The 17228-nt window shown below is 36.1% G+C and overlaps 1 protein-coding gene across 8 annotated transcripts in view; it reads left to right on the top strand.

Annotated features, from left to right (window-relative positions):
- Positions 1-17228, top strand: part of NAV3 (neuron navigator 3) — a 184564-nt gene that overhangs the window by 141739 nt on the left and 25597 nt on the right. For all 8 annotated transcript variants that reach the window (XM_057377407.1, XM_057377410.1, XM_057377406.1 and 5 more), the window contains 5 exons: positions 2731-2754; positions 5049-5126; positions 13273-13356; positions 14960-15071; positions 16353-16474. In XM_057377407.1, the coding sequence (XP_057233390.1) occupies positions 2731-2754; positions 5049-5126; positions 13273-13356; positions 14960-15071; positions 16353-16474 (420 nt within the window). The remainder of the gene's footprint in view (positions 1-2730; positions 2755-5048; positions 5127-13272; positions 13357-14959; positions 15072-16352; positions 16475-17228) is intronic.

Here is a 17228-nt window from a genome sequence, read left to right as displayed (position 1 = left end):
CCCTCTGTGAAAAAAAGAAGTTTAAACTTTTCAGCAATTAATCAAAAGATGATGCACAAGTAGAGTATAGAAACATGAAAAATTTAACACTCAGTATCACATCAGCTGGATGAAAAGAGCACTGGAATAGCTTCACAGCTATCTCAATCAAATGCATTTATCAGATTTCTTGAGATTTCTTAAGCCTTAGTGATAGTGGTTTTCTGTGACCTGATCACTAGAGAGATTCAGACAAAGTACTAAATAAAAATCAAGACCTTTATGTACAATTGCCAGAGGAGAGTTGAAAATCTTCAAGTGATTCTCTGAAGATTGTTTCTTTGAGAATTAGAATATGAAATTCAGAAGACACATTTCATTATTTTCTTTGAATAAGTCCAGTGACRCAGAAGTTCTGCATTCACTGTTTTTTGTATATATTAGCTTTCTTCTTGACTTCCATTTGGGTTTTCAGGATTTAACTTGCATAGACTGGAAATCTAGCTTCTAGAGATATGCATGTCCATGGACACCCATTTGGTTTCTCAGAAGAATATGCCATGTAAGCAGACATAGTAGACTGATACAGTTTTGGCAGTGAATACATTTAGCTCTCTGAGTAATTGAAAAAATTATGATAAGTTGTCTCTTGTTTTAATCCCCTCCTGCTCAGTAGGTGAGACACTCAAATTTTCACATATTTAGTTAATTGCCAATTTCTCACACTGGGTCTCAGCATTAGCTGCACTTTGACTCCCTAAGCTTCATTGACTGTGCTAAGCCACGCTCAAAGGAGTTGCTAAGGACGTGTCATTTGTACCTTAATATTCTAAGACTTCAAAAAAAGAAAAAATAATCCTTGCCAGGATGGGATGTATGCAGATGTAGAGCGAGAAWTTTTTTTTTTTTTTCCTTTTAGAGCCTATTGAAACAATAGTTTAGTCCTGGGTTATAATGATGTCAGCATGAACTTAAGTAAAAACTGCACAAATGTCTTTGGGKTTTTTTTAAGCTGATTGTATGTCCAGAATCCTGTTCTTTCTCTTTCACTTATTTCTGTTACTGCCCACAAAATCTGACTTGTGGTAGCCAACTCTCTGAACTCAGCCAGAGAAGCAACACTTCCTTGTGCAGTGAGGGAGTTGTGTGGTAACAACCTGTAGCAATGCCTTCACCAGCAGGTTTGGTGGTCTAAGGACAAGCCCATGTCCCCACATGGCAGCTTCAGCAAAAGGTCTCCAACCCTAATTTTGCTTTTGTTGTCCCAGAACAAATCATAGGGGGACATCATCATCCTCACTCCATTTATGACTTCCCATGCACTACATATTTAATGTAACAAAAATGGGAATAGAATATAGGCAGATCTCAATTTTGCAAACAGATCAGAAAGGTAGTGTGTCACAGCATGTATGTCACATCAGTACTGGAAAAAAAAGTATCATTATACTAAATCCTCCTCACATAGTGACACATCAGGTATTACAATAGTTTCAGCCAAAAGCATTTCCAGGTTTTGCCAAGGTAAATATCGTAACATCCCAGTCTGTTTAGTGACAGCTGACAGATAAGAATGTATGGAAAGAGTCTTTTTCAGAACTTTTCAGTCTTTTTCTTCTTTCTCCCCTTACACCATTTCTATTATAAATCATTAAAATCCTAACAGTGCGAAATTAGTGCTCAATACAAGCCTAAAATCAGCTATAATAATTTGTAGCAACACAGAATAACACAGACTGGCCGATGTCAGAGAATTTTCTGAAGAACCTTAACCTTGGGTTTTCTTAGTGTTTCTAGTGTTATTTATAGATAACTCTTCTACCTACATTTTCCTTTTACTGCTTACTTCTCTTCCAGATAATGTTAGACTGCTGCTCGAACTTGGGCCACCTCACACCATGGGGTGGATTGATTTCCAGTACATTAACTGATGCTTATTTTATGTTGTGAAATGGTTCCTTTCTCATGGCATGCCATTCTTTTCCATTAGAATCCCACTGAAGCAAGATTTCTCTGTCCACCAAATGTCCCCTAAAAAGGACTAGTCCAGTGCTCAGAAACTGAATTGCTTTTGAAGGTGTGCCTTGCAATGGCTTCATTTCTTAACTTCTTGAAAAAGGCTGCTGAGTAAATAGCTTGAATGTATGACACAATATATTACAGTATTAGCAAATAATATTAGCAAGTTAAATTGAAAACTTTAACATGCCATAATTACCCTTAATATGTTGCTCAGTACACTGTATGAAAGAAATTATATTAGACTGCAAGTTCCCTCACCTTCCCCAATGTATGTTTTACAGGTATGCTGTCAACTTCTCTTAGCAGGGATTAGTAATTATCGTATTAGGAACATTGCTTGGTATGCAGTAAAACAAATATAAGTCAGGAGCCTTCATAATCATTGCATCATAAATGCTTTTTATGTCAGACTAAGGTCCATGCAGTGAGAGCATAGTAAATTTTCAACTGCAGTTTGGAAATTTATCTGCAGTTTTTGCAGTTCTGGTCCTGTGTTCTATTTCTCCGCTTGTTTCATTTTGTCAGTATGCTGGCAAGCTCTTTGGGATTTCAACTGGAGGCTTGCCAAGTAAGTTGAAAAGAGTTCCATTTATTGTTTTTACTGGATCCTTTATTGTAATGGATGTGTGAAGCTACTCAGTTCACTTCAGTGTAGCTGGCTTTTATATCCTATTACCGCAATTATGTTGCACACTGATTCTAAGCCATTTCTTCTTTGTTTTCTTCCAGGCAGAAGAAAAGGCACATTCAGAGGTAAGAGCTTTTCTTCATTTTTATACTTATGTATTATTATTTTATACGTTGTTGTTTACCTGCTATGGCTGGGCTACCTATGTGGTGGGGAAAATACACCCTGTGTCTCTGCAGCAGCTTTTAAGAAATATTGGTGAAAACTTGGTGCAGCTTTTAGTGTACTAGAAGGTGTTTTCTTAGCATTGTGCTGAAGAAAGCCTCCTGGCTGCCATTCTGAAAAGATGAAAAGAATCAGTGAGAACTGGACACCTATTGGAGGAGTTCTGATAGGTCTGGTTTCAGACTTAATACCACTCTGTGCAGGATCCAAGGGATTGGGTGAGTCAAGGTAATGTGCTGCCTTTCAGGAGGAAAAATACTTCAAATGATTGCTTTGAACTTCTCTCCCTCACATTTTGTATTATATTAAATTTCTGAAACTGACCACTTTGATGGATTTCAGAGCAATGCAGATTGATTTCAGATATAAATCAAATTTGATGTGGAAAATAGCTTCTTTCTCCTCACAGTGTATAAGAATGGGTCACAAGCCTGGGTCAGCAGCTGGATACAATTACAGGCTTTCTCAAAATGAAGTTCTGGTTGTATTAAAAGGGCACAAGAGTAGCAGCAATTAAACACAGCACCAAGGGGTGCACTTTCACTTCACAGAGCTACATGCCTTCCAAGTCCTGCATTTATGCTGCTCCTATTTTTACTATTCTAATCAAAGAAAAAGTCAACAAAAAGATACTTYGAGGAAATAGAGCAGATAAACATATTCTTCCCTACTTGCTGAAGAATATTTCAATATGATTTTGTCTAAACTCACTTCTCTTAAAGTTAAAGCAAAGGAACTAAAGAGGCATGCCATAGCTCAGTAGTGTAAATTGCAATTCCTCATTTTATTGCCTTTTATATAGGGCTCTATATAGAGATGAAACAACATTTTCTTCCTGTTTGTTTCTACACAACATTTTCTCAGTATCTGGGTCCACTTCAGATGCTGTTGCAGGAGATGTTGAACGCCGCCTCATGAGACCTACCTTTTAGTAGTGGCAAGATGAATGTGTAGCTTAAGCTGGAATGTCAAATAATTGCATTTAAAAACCAGAGAGAAAACTTGGAAAAATAAAAAGGTCAGTCCAGGATGGGGAACAGCTCGATAATCTGTCCCTGTTGCACTGAGCTAGTGTAAATGACTAAGCTGTTTTTGTGTTATAGAAGTAAACAGGAACTTGTTCTTTCTGAAAGCTTGTGCAGTATTCCTTGTTGGTTTCCATGGGAGTCATAAGACTGAGCTACTGCCAATGTTCTTTATTGGTGACTGTTATATATTCCCTTTTCTAGGCTAGTTTTGCCCATTTTACTTCTCTAGTCTGGAATAATTTCTTTTATCTCTGAATCTGAAGGGCTGTTCAAAGTGAAACTCCATGCTCTGCCTAAGTTAAGTACAATGCCCAGAAGTCCCTGTAAGATCTCAAATAGGGTTAAATGAGCTTAAAATTATGTGCAAGTTTTATGCTAGATATTTACCCCAGCTGAAATGGAAATGGATATTTTTCTTTAGGATTCTGTTTTTCATTAAAGGAGACAGGAGTGTTGAAAAAAGTTTATTTTCACGTCAAAAAGCTCATTTAAAGCTACTTTTTTTTTAAGTTGGCAAGCAAGTTTTTGAATACTATATAATGTTTAAAGGAGGTGTATGTTTGAATTTCAGGAAGCATGTGATAGAGAAAAAACAGATACTACTTCACCTCACGTATTTTTAGACACCCTCAAAGAAAAATCAATCTGAGGTAGCCATTCTTCATGCCAGGCAGCGTAGGAGTACGTTTTTCACTTTATCTTAGTCTAATGTAGACATTTAGCATATGTTGGTGGCATCATGTCTGCAGTCAGGCACAGTGACCCTCACCCAAATGTGAGGTCGGCACTCGTGTCAAAAACTCAGGCCACATCCGGGGTGGCTTTCCTTGATTGCACTAATCATATGTTTGGAACTTACGGGATTTGCTAAAAACCCATGATATTTCCCTTGCAAACAGAGGATTGTACATACAAAGTAATTAAACATTTGCCCATAAGTGCTCCCTTAACTGGAATCTTAGCTCATACCCTGTTTAAGTGCTAGAAAACAGTTGGAGCAACGCTAAGATACAACTTTTAAAAATTTATATTTCTGAAAAATTCTGAGAATTAAATGTGAAGCTAAGACATTGTAAACCCTTGGGTCATCTCTCAGGAAAACATACAAAAATAACTACAACAAAGACAATTGCTGAAATACTGACAGTAGTCTGTTGTTTCTCTAGCAAATTCAGAAACTACGGAGGGAGTTGGTTGCATCACAAGAGAAAGTTGCTACCCTTACTTCTCAGCTTTCAGCAAATGTAAGTACTTCCGTTTGTGACAATAAAGAATAGATCATCAATAGCTCTTACTCAACACATAGCCTGGAATACTTTTAATGTTTATTTAGTTGGAGGTTTTTTCAAATCAATTACTCATTAAATGTCTGTATTGACCCAGTCTCAAGTAGAAGAAATCTTATGGAAATGGAAAGTGGACAGTGGAAATGGAGATTTTCTACACTTTGGATGTGACAGCCCTATCCTGTTCAGTTTCACTCTTTTCTGAGAATCGATTATTATAAAAGCCCTAAAGTAAGGAGACACAATCAAAGAAAAGGCATGATTGGTGTATTGTGATAAAATTCATTACAGTTGCATTGCACAAATATAAACCCTGCAAAATGCAGTCAGGTGTGAAGGGAAGCACAGTGTACAAGCGTGCATAGAATTCATATGCTACAAAAACAGTGCTGATATACAACTAATGAAAACTCAGCTATTTCACAGAGAGCTTCCTGGTGATCCTTCCAATTGACATATATTGGTTAGAGGAGTTATTGAACATGTTTTCTGAAAATAATGCTAAATAAAGATGTCAAGCTACAATCCTGTCTGGTTACTGGTGTGTGAGTTGAAGTTACTGGATAGTTACTGTACAATCTATAATATTGTGATTTTTAAATGCARTTCAGAATATAATTATAATTTCTTCTGTGAAGGAAATCTGAGTTGCAGTTGCAGAAATGGATCATTTTGCAGTTCAATAAAAGTTCCTTAATATCTTGGTAACCCACCATTCTTTAAAGTATAGGTGTACTAAGTATTTATATTTATAAATACTGCTGTAATTTTAAATAAATTATTATATATTGAGAGAAAATAATCTCTAGCTCTGTGAAAGCTGCTTCTTCTCTTAGAACTTCCAAACATGAACATGTTGAAGAGCTGTGCTTAGTACTTTCTTCTCTGTTCAGATGGCTGCAGAGCACCTGTGGGTATTTGTGCATCTGCCAGACCCTTCTGAGTACTGAGAATGAGCCAGTGATTCAGATGATGTGGGATATTGCGATGTTTGTAAATTCAAAATCTAGATTCTGAGTTGGGTTCTTCATTTGGAAATATATAGCTGGAATTGTCAGCATATCTGTACTGGGTATGGGACTCCTTCACTCATGGCTTTTAGACACTGACCTTTACCCATTTGGGCAGTTCTTCATTCACCTGTCCTGAGAGGAGCAAACTAAAACCCACACTGAGCGTTCAGAAGAGCATGCCTTAGGTCGCTGAGTTTATTAATGGGTCTAATGTTATCTGCAGGGAACTTTTCTTTCCATGAATGCAGAGGTGCACAGCTCTGCATGGAAGTGGGGAGCACAGAGAGGTGGGCCATGGCTGGGCTTGTGACACAGCACAGTCACAGACACACCCCTCTGAGTGCCCTGGTGTTATCCAGAGGAGTTATCGTGATTCCCGCAGTGACAAATGTGTCTGCCCACAGTCAGAAATAGGACTAGGTGATCATTAAAGGTCCCTCCCAACACAAACTTTCATCATTCTAAATAGAGGTGTCACATCAGTAAAACTAAATTATTTGCCTTTGGTGGTCTTGTGCTCAGTGGCWGTTCCAGGTGATAAGTCAGGCCCCTGGTACCATTCCTCTCTTTACTCTGCAGGCAGAAAAAGTTTTCCCATCTCTCCTTCCACTGGTTCAGGACAGAAAACACCAGCATATTCTTTCTAATTGCTATGTGGAAAGGGAGAGTTGAAAAGATTACTTAGTCTCCATCACTTTTCAGTCTACCCAGAAATGCTATCGTTTATGATACAGCAAGAAGTGCAATTCTCTGCAGCTGAGACGAAGCCATTGTTTTGTTTGTCTGGACAAATTGTGCCCAATCTCTCCTCACTGTTATTTAGAAGTCCTTCAGTGTGTCTCTGGCCAATATGTCAGCCTGTCATGCAGGCTGCTTTCTAATAACGTTACTTATTCTAGACAAATTCTAGACAAATTTCCAAAGACAGCTCCAAGTTACAATCAGATTTAGCCCATAATTTGAAGAAGCCGAGTCGAGTTAAAAATGGGTATTTTGGCCTGGTTTTCATTCAAACTAAATCAGCTTACTGGGTAAGAAATAAATTTGATTTGATCAGTATAAATCAGATAGGATTGTTAGGAATCTGGTCCTATCTACTGCCTTTGGGCTCCTGAAACACTAGCAAGAACGCTTTTCTACTGATCTAACTGTGAGGGCAACATTTTCAATAGGATAGTTAAAAATATTTGCACGTACATCTGGTTTTGCCTATCTAGAAGTACCACATTTAGTTTATTTAATCATGTTCTTTTGACTGTTACACATCCCCTAATCCACCTCCACGGAGGCATTCTTTAAACTCTAAACCTATAAGCAAAGCTAAGGCTGATCCATTTGGCATATGCATTTTTAAAATGGTACAGGAGAAATCTTTCCTCTTGCCAAATCCCAAACATGTAGAAATTCCTTCAAAATTAAGTTTTTCATAAGCATGAAACTTAGAGGCTTAAAAATCTCCAGGCATTAACAAGATTGTATTCACAATTAATATTTAAAGCAAATTTTTTGGCAGGATGTTTTCATGAGATACATACTTTACAAAACCAAAAAACTGAAAAATATTTCACAAAAAAACTGGTGTTGAGTTTGTTCTCTGCTTTTTCTGGTGCAGAACTTGTAAAGTATTAGAACAGCACTTCCATATAAATTCAAACAATCAAAAGAGATTGCTTAAATGCGTCAGTACTACTTCTGTAAATCCTTTGAGCTCTTTACATAAAGAAATACTTTGAGGTATCACTTAAACATCAGAAATGAAATCTATCTTGAAAGGAGAGCGTATACTCAAGTATTTAATTGTGGTAGAGGCCACTGAAATTTAGTCTACCTACAGAATTGATATTTAAATGCCAGTTAATAAAATTCTGAGAGTAATTAATAAACAATTGATTTAACTTGACCAACTTATGGAAAACATAGATGGGCTTCTAAATTTCATAAACTTGTACTGCCTTAGCAATGCTTTCCTTGTATRTGCTCATTTATCATTTCTTTTCTAGTCTAAGAGACATATTTCACCAGTTGCTGCCTTTTAAAGGAGAAATAATTCTAATGAAATAATATCGTATTTTTTCTCAGAGGAGAAATCAAATCTCTTCRTGGATAATACAGTTGTTACCCTCATCTTGAGTCATGTTTGCACATCAGTAAGGCTGATACTTGAATGAACATTAAGTTTAATGCAGGAAAGTTTGATCACTGCCTGTCTTCTCTGTAGGTGCATCCATCTCTGGCAGACAGAGAACTGTGTGAACAAAGCATCTTCTGTGGTGCCTTTGCTAACCAGAAAAATGCTCTGTTCTTTCTGATGCTTTTGCTATAAATGTATTCATCTTAGCATTAGTCCTAAGCTCCTCCTAATTTCCATACCTTCACTGTCTGAAAAGAACAGACAGTGGGTGGTCTGGAGAAGGAAATTGTTAATAACCAGAAATCTTATTCCCTTGTAGTTCTTCTCAGGTGCAAATTTGTTATTACCATTTCCCTTTGTAGAACAAAGCAAAAGTATTAAGTGAAAAAAGAGCATGTTATTCATCTCATTTCAACACTATTTGTACCTTTCTTTGCGTCTCCACAGAAGACTGTGTGTGGCATTGGTACATAAATCATTAAATGATTGGCAAGTTGAAATTTGTACTCATTTAATCAAGCTTTTGCTTGATACATTATTTTTTACCAAAATCTGTCAATTGGAAGTTGCAACATTTCTCAGGCATTTTTGAAAACTCTGCTAAAAATTTTCTTATTTGGTTTCTTATATTGTTCAGGTTTCATTGGCTGGACTCAAGTACTATGCTTGATTTCAGCAGTTTATTTCATTTGATTATATCCAAAGTGCTAAAGTATTTTCCCTGCAAATTATTAAATTCAAGCAGGGTCCAGCTGTTGTTTTGGATGCTTAATTCGCAGATTTTCTCTGAGATTCTTGTTTTACCTCTGGCATCAGTCTCAATGTGGCTGAAGGACAAATATCAATACTAATTCAGAAAGGGCCTGTTTTCAGTCCAGAAAATATCCAACCAGCAGGCTTCCTACATGACTGACAAGGGCTCAAATTCCATCGAGCAGCCTGACCCAGCCCCTCTGACCCTCCTCAGAGGGGCTTTGATCAGTGCTTTGTACTGTATAAAGCTGAAGGGTGCATGCTTGCAAACTGTAGTAGAGCCAGGATGCCAGAGGGGGTTTGCTGGCTGATGCTCTTGTTTGGCCAGCTCTGAACCACTATCCTCCAGCTAAGGAGCAAGACAATAGCAGGCAGGGATCAGAAAAGGTTACCAGATGTACGGCTACTGCTTGCAATCAGCCCGAGCTCTTCTGGCCTTTCACACCTCCTTTCGTTCAGCCGTGTCAGGTGGGAGGAACTGTTTATTTACCTTTGTTTTGTAAATCTGAACACTACAGGTCAAATCCTGAAGTGTTCACATATTTCACATATGTGAGTGTCATGTTCAGGATAGGCTGTAAACCTAAGAGCTGAGGTAATCTGGGGTTTGCCTGGCTGGGATAGTTTGCTAAGAAGGAAATTTTTAAAATCAAGTCTGCCATCTTAAGCACTGAAGTCATTCTCTAAGCATACATCTGTTTGACTGTTTCCAGCAGGAATTTCACACATTCATAGAAGTCAAAATTAATTCATACATGAAGGATGTCTGCAGATTAAGCACTGTACATCTGTATATCTAATATATATGTCATCTTAATGATGGATGTGTTTTGCTGTAGGCATACCCAAGTAATGCCCGGTTACTTAACTCTAATTCCAGGATGTCTGTTTTCAAGTACAAACACTGCATTCAATTGTGAAGACATATTTTTACTTTAGAATGAGTGCTATATAAAACACTTGTAATATTCAGGTTACTCTTTGAAGTATTGCAATGATGTGTGTATGCCATGAACACACATGAAACTATTGAATCTAATGCACACTTCTAAGATGTGAGAGATTGGCTGTAACTTCAAAAAAAAAAAACCAAAAAAAAAACAAAAACCCCCAAGAATTCCTAAATGCTTTTACAAGAATGAAAGAATGGCAATTTTTGATAAATTAAGTAATCCTCAGAATCTGAGGATTAGCAATCCAATCAACATAAATCTGTTGTAAGTATACATAAATCTGTCTGTAAGTGTAAAAAAATTTATAATTAGAATTTTTTTATTTCTGATTGATATTTAATATATTTATTAAATATTCTTCTGATGAACAGATGAACTGTTTTTCCTTTGCTTTGTTTTATGAATTATTTTGCATTTAACTGTTTAAATGTGAAGCCTGATCTCAAATGGGAATATATACATATACATGTGTTTTATGTATACTTCAACACACATATAAGTATACTGATAATTTAGCCTTTTCCAAACTAAATTTTCTTGTTTTGTTGTATAGTATTTCTTTAGGGAAAATCTGCTTTAGTTTTCAACAAGTAGTCCCCTAGACAGCTGAATCAGTGAATATTGGCTACTATGGAGAAAGGCAGCACAGTTTATTACCCTGGATGTAAAATTAATATTTCAATAGAAGAGTATTGTGTTGTAATAAACATTTAAAGAAATGAACAATGCAATTAAGAGGTTTTTTTCTTGAATACTTTATGGTCAATGGGACTTTGTATTACATTTCTTTATTATTAGCAAATCAAGACCTGATAGTCTTTATCCTAAATGAGTTAGGAAAAATTCATCATCTTGATACAATTGCATTTATGATGCAAAAAGTTTGGTATAATATTCCAAGAAGGTAATGTACTCTATCACAGGCTGAATTTTAGTAAGAATCCTTAGGACATGGCTGTCTTTCTCTAAATGCTGTCAGAAAAKAACAATGACCTTTTGACATTTTTAATGTCCTTCCAATGACCTTTGACATTTTTAATGATGCTTTTTAGTACTTAATTTTTCCTTGTGGTTTGTTCATGTACAATGCAGGATGAAATGGTGGCTAAGGAGTAGGAAAACACTTTGGACAAATATGCATAGTTTGGTACGAAAGTACTGTGGTTATTGCAGTTTAATTGTGAGAAAGGGACAAAAGCAATGGGTAATTAAACAAATTATTCCTCTTTTCAAGCCCTCAGTCCCCACTGTAATTCTCAGAAYAAAGCACAATCATGGGCCGTCAGCCAAACCATTGATTTCTTTTTATGAGGCAGGGAACAGTGAGCTCCATTAGTTTCCTGTTAAACACAAGTAATGAAGAGACATTTGGCTAAAATTCTGTAGTAGGACATGTACTTTGTCTCTGATTGGTTCTGATTGTAGTCATCAACTTTGGAAATAAAACACCATAGATTAGCCTGGATATTTTTAGTATGTAGCTAATTAATATAGTGAAAAGTAAGTTTAAAAACTTAAATTTAAGTTTAAAAGAGGACTAAAGTAGTAAAAACAACCAAAGGCTGTAGTATTGATTGACAGGTTTCCAGGTTCATTTTATTGAAGATTATAATTTCAAGAACGTAGCCTAAGTTATAAATGTTAAAATAGGAATATATACAATTACTAATTAATCTTTAGGAAATTTAATATGAATCCAGTTTCATGATTATCAGAATTAGTCTTTGTGATATGTCCCTTACTGAAAGAGTTATCCCTAAGATATCTCTGCAGATGCAGAAAGCAGTAGATAGACCACTGTAACCATAACTAAGTATATAATTTACTAATAATACAGTTTACAAGGAGTAAACTTTTAATAAGTTTCATGAAAATAAAATAAGGGGCTCTCAAGATACCTAAATATTTATGGCAGTCTGAAATTAGTTACAAAACACAAAAGTCACTCATCAGTATAGCAGCTCTGAAGCGGAGATGCAGAAGTAGCTTACTGTTATAAATATGATAATCTTCTTTTATTTGAAGGATAATATACAGAGTAAGGTGGAAAGCAGCTCATTTCCCTCTCCTGAAATGCAGAACAAAATCCTTTTTGGACCATATCTTTTCTTGCTTATACCTCAGATTCAGTACAACCACATACATTCGAACAATTTCAACTATGCTTGTAAAAGCATGCAAATCTGCAACTGAAAAGTTTGCCAGGCACCGTATGTGCCTGCTCTGCTATAACAAAAAATAAATTTTCTCAGTGAGGAGGCTCCATTAATCCATTTGTGCCTATAAATATGGTGGGTTTGAGTTATATTTCCATGTGCCAATGTTAAAAAACTTTTCCTATTACCACTTTTGAGATGGTAAAGAGGAAATAAGCATTTCCTTATGCCTTGACAATTTGATGTTGTGAGAGAAATGGATGGAATTTCATATACTTTCATAAAAATTAAATTATTACTTTCCCTTGGCTATAGAAGCTAGCTTAGCAGATTGTGGCTTTTATGACCACTTGCCTCTCCTTGCTTACAAATCTTTATGCCAGTTAATCTAACAAAGTATCATTTGTATAAACTTAGGTTCCATGCAGTGTAGAATACTGTCTGTTTAAAAAAAATTTTTTTCTTTTTTTTTAAGTTTTTTTTTATCTGTTTCAACATCATTGTCTTACTGAGAAGTAAGACTTCCAGTTTTCAAGATTGTCTTTTATATTCATATTTGCACATTCATAAACATTATATTTATATTTTAAGGAAGTTTTTTACTTTCAGACATTTATGATCAATATAGTGTTAACAGACTAAGCATAGACCTTTTATAAGACTGACTGTGATATTTTTTGTTTGAGGCTAGGATTTTTCTGAAGTGTTTTATTTTTGAAGTTAAAATTTGCTTTTCAAGATAAAGTACTTGAATTCATGTTTTGAATTGCCTAGTAATTGAAAATAATTGCTCCCGGACTTCTCTCTGGGAGCAGACTCCTTTTGGCCAATATATCAGTAAACTCAAAGCAGGGCACTAAATCCATTTTTCATTTCCAGGCATTGGATACTTGAGCTAATCTCATTGGGGGCTAAAGAAGTCTGAAGAACAGTGGGTTCCTTTGTCTCAATTATCTATCCAACTTAGCTCAGTCTGAGTTTAAATTAATGTTAAAGAGGTGGGGAAAATGTGCTTGCAGGAAAAACATACTTTTAAAAATCAAATAGATCTGGGAAAATTGTCCTGTTATCATAACAAATGCTGTCTTCCTTTCACAGGCACACCTAGTTGCAGCTTTCGAAAAAAGCTTGGGAAATATGACAGGCCGATTGCAAAGTCTAACAATGACAGCTGAACAAAAGGTAGGTTTATCAAAGCAGGTGCTTTAATGTAGAAAACAGTCAGCAAATTATATTACAGTTTTGTTTCAAAAAACACTGAAGGGAGACAGGACATCTGTGACAATAAGACAGATTTTTCTGTAATGGTTGCTACAATAGAATCCTCATGAATGTCCAGCAGCATCTGGAAAAAACTATGCAGCATCAGGTTTACACAGACAGTGTCATAAAATGGTTTGAAGATACAATTGTTCATTTCCAGAATTTAATTAAAAGATGTGCAGCTCTAGGTTTACTCCATACAGAAAGATCCTGTAACAAAGACTTACCATAAGCTGCTGGAGTGCTCATTCCAGCCTCCCAGCACTGCCAGAATAACAGAATTACAGGAAGGGAAGAAGTTTAAGCAGAGAAAAACAATTCCATTGAGAAAGTTAAGGAAGGTTAGGCATCCTATCTATAAGCAAACAGTTTGAGTTTTCATTGGGCTGTTTTGTCTAATGGAGGAAAAAATATCTAAACCTGATAGGGAGTAAACTTAATGTGAGCCCTTGTACCAAGCTCAGGATTAAGAGGCTGCTTAGCACTTCCAGGATTGAAGTTCTGGAACTTTCTACCCTTTAGAATTTTTAACGGAAAGGCCTCCTTGAGCCAAACCGTGAAAGGCCCGTGAAAGGCTCTGTTTATCAGTGAGCTGTTAGTCATCACTGGAGTCTGTAATTCTCTACAAAAATAACATTTTGGAGTCTGGTTGAGCACCATCAGAAGAAATGTGGTGAGACTGGATAGAAAATATTTGTATTGCTTGGTTTTGTTTCATCTTAGGGAGTGGGGGAGGGGGAAGAAGAACACAAATGCAATGAAAATTTTTTAAAACAAAACTTAACTATTTTTACGAAGTGTAATTCCATCAGAAGGTTTTCTTTTCCTTCTTTTCCAGAAGGGGTTAAGCAGTGACATTGAAACAAATCATCTCCAAGTTCCTTTCCCAAAACATTTAAAACATATTCTTTTCCTTCTCCTCTTTTCTCTATTGTTGAATTTAAATTCCTTTAACCCTAATATATAAGTACTGACTGGACAGGCAGGGAAGTAATAAAAGCAGAAATAAAAGATATTTTTTAATAAAAATTGGCTGTGCATTCTAATACAGACCTTCCTGCACTCAGGTGGAGTAATTTTACTTCAACATGCAAGACAATTTTTATTAAATAGAGGCTTTAAAATTAAGTTAGTATTTAACAAATTAAATCTTTTGAATTCATCCATTAAACAGTAGCCTCACATTCAAATGGTTTTGTTGTCTTTTGCAATAAAGTCATTGAGCTTTTCTTAACTTTATATCGAATAGTTGATTCAGACAGTTTTTAGATTACTCCTTACTAGAACTATTTTCTTCTTAAAAATAGTATGATTGCTTTATATAGAATAAATGAAAATCATATATTGGTTGACTTTAATATCATTGGAGAGAAAGTATGCATTCTTTTTATTGTTGCCCTTATGTGCACCCAAGCAGTCCCATGATCTTTAATTTGAACATTCATATCTTGTAATTTTTTCTTTTAGCTTAGACAAACATTGTTCTTGCCATTGTTTTGATCCCTCTTTGTTCTTCCCACAGGAATCTGAGCTTATAGAGCTAAGGGAAACGATTGAAATGCTGAAAGCTCAGAATTCTGCTGCACAAGCTGCTATTCAAGGAGCCTTGAACGGCCCTGATCATACCCACAAAGGTATGGGTTTGCCATTATTAAAAAAAATGCAGAATTTCTCCCCAGGGAAGAAAAAAAAAGGCTAAGTCACTACTTTTCTGTTGTTTGGAAACTCTGTTGCAAGGGCAAGCACATTCTGCAGTGAATGGTAGGCATACTTGTGGTGTTTCCAGAGCTGGAAACCTTGCACAAGCTTCCTGTCTGCCAAAGTTCCTGGAGCTTTATCTTAGAGCTGGCCAGGAATTGATCAAGAGTTCACGGTGACACTGCAGTTGTCTACTGAAGCGCACCAAAGCCACCAGTGAAGTCTTATGGTATAACATGGTTGCAGCTTGGCAGTCCAATCAAAGCTGTAGCTTTGTAAATCGGTTTTCTCATTGTTAAGAGATGGACGATAGCTCAGCTCTTCATGAGGTGCAAAATCAATGCAGGAAAGTATGTTTTAAATTCCATATGTCGAATTAATTTGTCATTGCAGTTAGGCAGATATTTGAATGATAAACATATACTTTCAAAAGTGCCTGTTGGTAAGCAACAGCAAAGGAATTACTTGAAAAAAATAATTGCAGTATTTGTTTATGAGAGTGTTATTGATCTTCCATTATGGAGGTCATTATTTAGGTGTTTGCCTTAAGGTCATTTTCACTGCATGACTTGAGTGTAGCAAAGCGAATTTCCAGGAAGTGGAAAATAATCTAAAAAGTAATTTCCCTTGGTATTAGCAGGTATGTTCTGCAAGAATAATTTCCAGTGATTAAGATATAGTTATGAGAGACTTTTAAGAAATTGAAACTCAAAAGCCTCACCAACCATTTTTAATATTCTCCACTTCTTGGTTATTTTGTTTCATTCATTTTTAATGAACTCCTGCTTGTTTATTTCCATCATGGTATATTGGAAGGTAGCATCTGAACGCTGATTAGGGCTGYTACAAGTCAAGTAGTGCCTAAACTCCTCAGAACCATAGTAAATTTGACAATGATACGTCGAGTAATCTGCGTGTAACAGACACTGCTCAGCTAAGAGGATACACGTGCGTGAATTGCTGTGCAGGGTCATTGCCTTCATGGCAAGAACAGCCCAGTTTGGAGAAGTCCCCAAGTGTTGGACCAATTGTATGCATCCCCCTTCTTCTCTATGTGGTTTCTCACAGTCTTCAATAGCTTGAATCTGAGCCACTGCAAGCATCAATGCCATTTATGTTCATCTAGACTCCTTTTGAGGAGGAAGATGCTATGGAAGTATAAGAATTATTATTATATTGAAACAGTGAAAGATTTCACAGTAACTTCTTTCCTTCAGATTTACGTATAAGGCGGCAACATTCTTCAGAAAGTGTTTCCAGTATCAACAGTGCTACAAGTCATTCAAGTATCGGCAGTGGTAATGATGCTGATTCCAAGAAAAAGAAAAAGAAAAACTGGGTAAGTTCTCAGCAGGTTTAAACCTATCTTTTAGCTATTATGTCATTTCCTAGTGTCTGAGTAATATGACAGTCCATTTCATCTACAATAATTTTATGGGCCCAGATAGATATCAAGAAATTCACATGTATCCATGCTGTGACACTACCAGCAAATGAAAAATTATTGAATATCTAAAGGGGTTCATCTGCATAAATCAGAGAAATTAAAACAAAACAAAACAAAAGTACAATAACAGCTATTACAACAACAACAATCTAAAATAGCTGTTGTAACCAAAGCCATCTCTGGGCCACGCTGAAGCCCTGTTTGATTTTTCTTCAGTTTGAGTTTGGTTCAAAAGCTTGACTCAAATATGTTACCCAGCTATGGAGAGAGCTGAAATCTCTCAAAAATTCTCACCTGGAARTGGTACGATGTTTGAAGAAATTAGGATGATTTTCAACCAGAACATACAAATACCACATACTATTAAAGGTTTAATGAAATGCTTGCARTAAACAATCACAAAATATGTTTTTTGTTGTTTTAAAAATATTTTCTGCATAAACATTTGTTTTAAAATACGGATGAGCCTTCATTCCCTTGATTTGTAATTCCACACTCTTTCATGTTCCTGCAAGGTGAACTCTAGAGGAAGTGAGGTGAATATAAACCATGGACAAGTTGGCATGCACCTACAAAAAAACTCTGTCTTGGCATGATTGCTATTTATTTTGGCAGTAGGCTTTTATACCTTCTAAACCCAGATTAT

The sequence above is a fragment of the Malurus melanocephalus genome, unplaced genomic scaffold (genome assembly GCF_030028575.1).
Source record: "Malurus melanocephalus ecotype Western Australia unplaced genomic scaffold, MMel_1.1 scaffold_311, whole genome shotgun sequence".
Lineage (NCBI taxonomy): Eukaryota > Metazoa > Chordata > Aves > Passeriformes > Maluridae > Malurus > Malurus melanocephalus.
The sequence above is the reverse complement of the archived record's forward strand: the minus strand, read 5'-3'. Positions and strand labels throughout refer to the sequence as shown.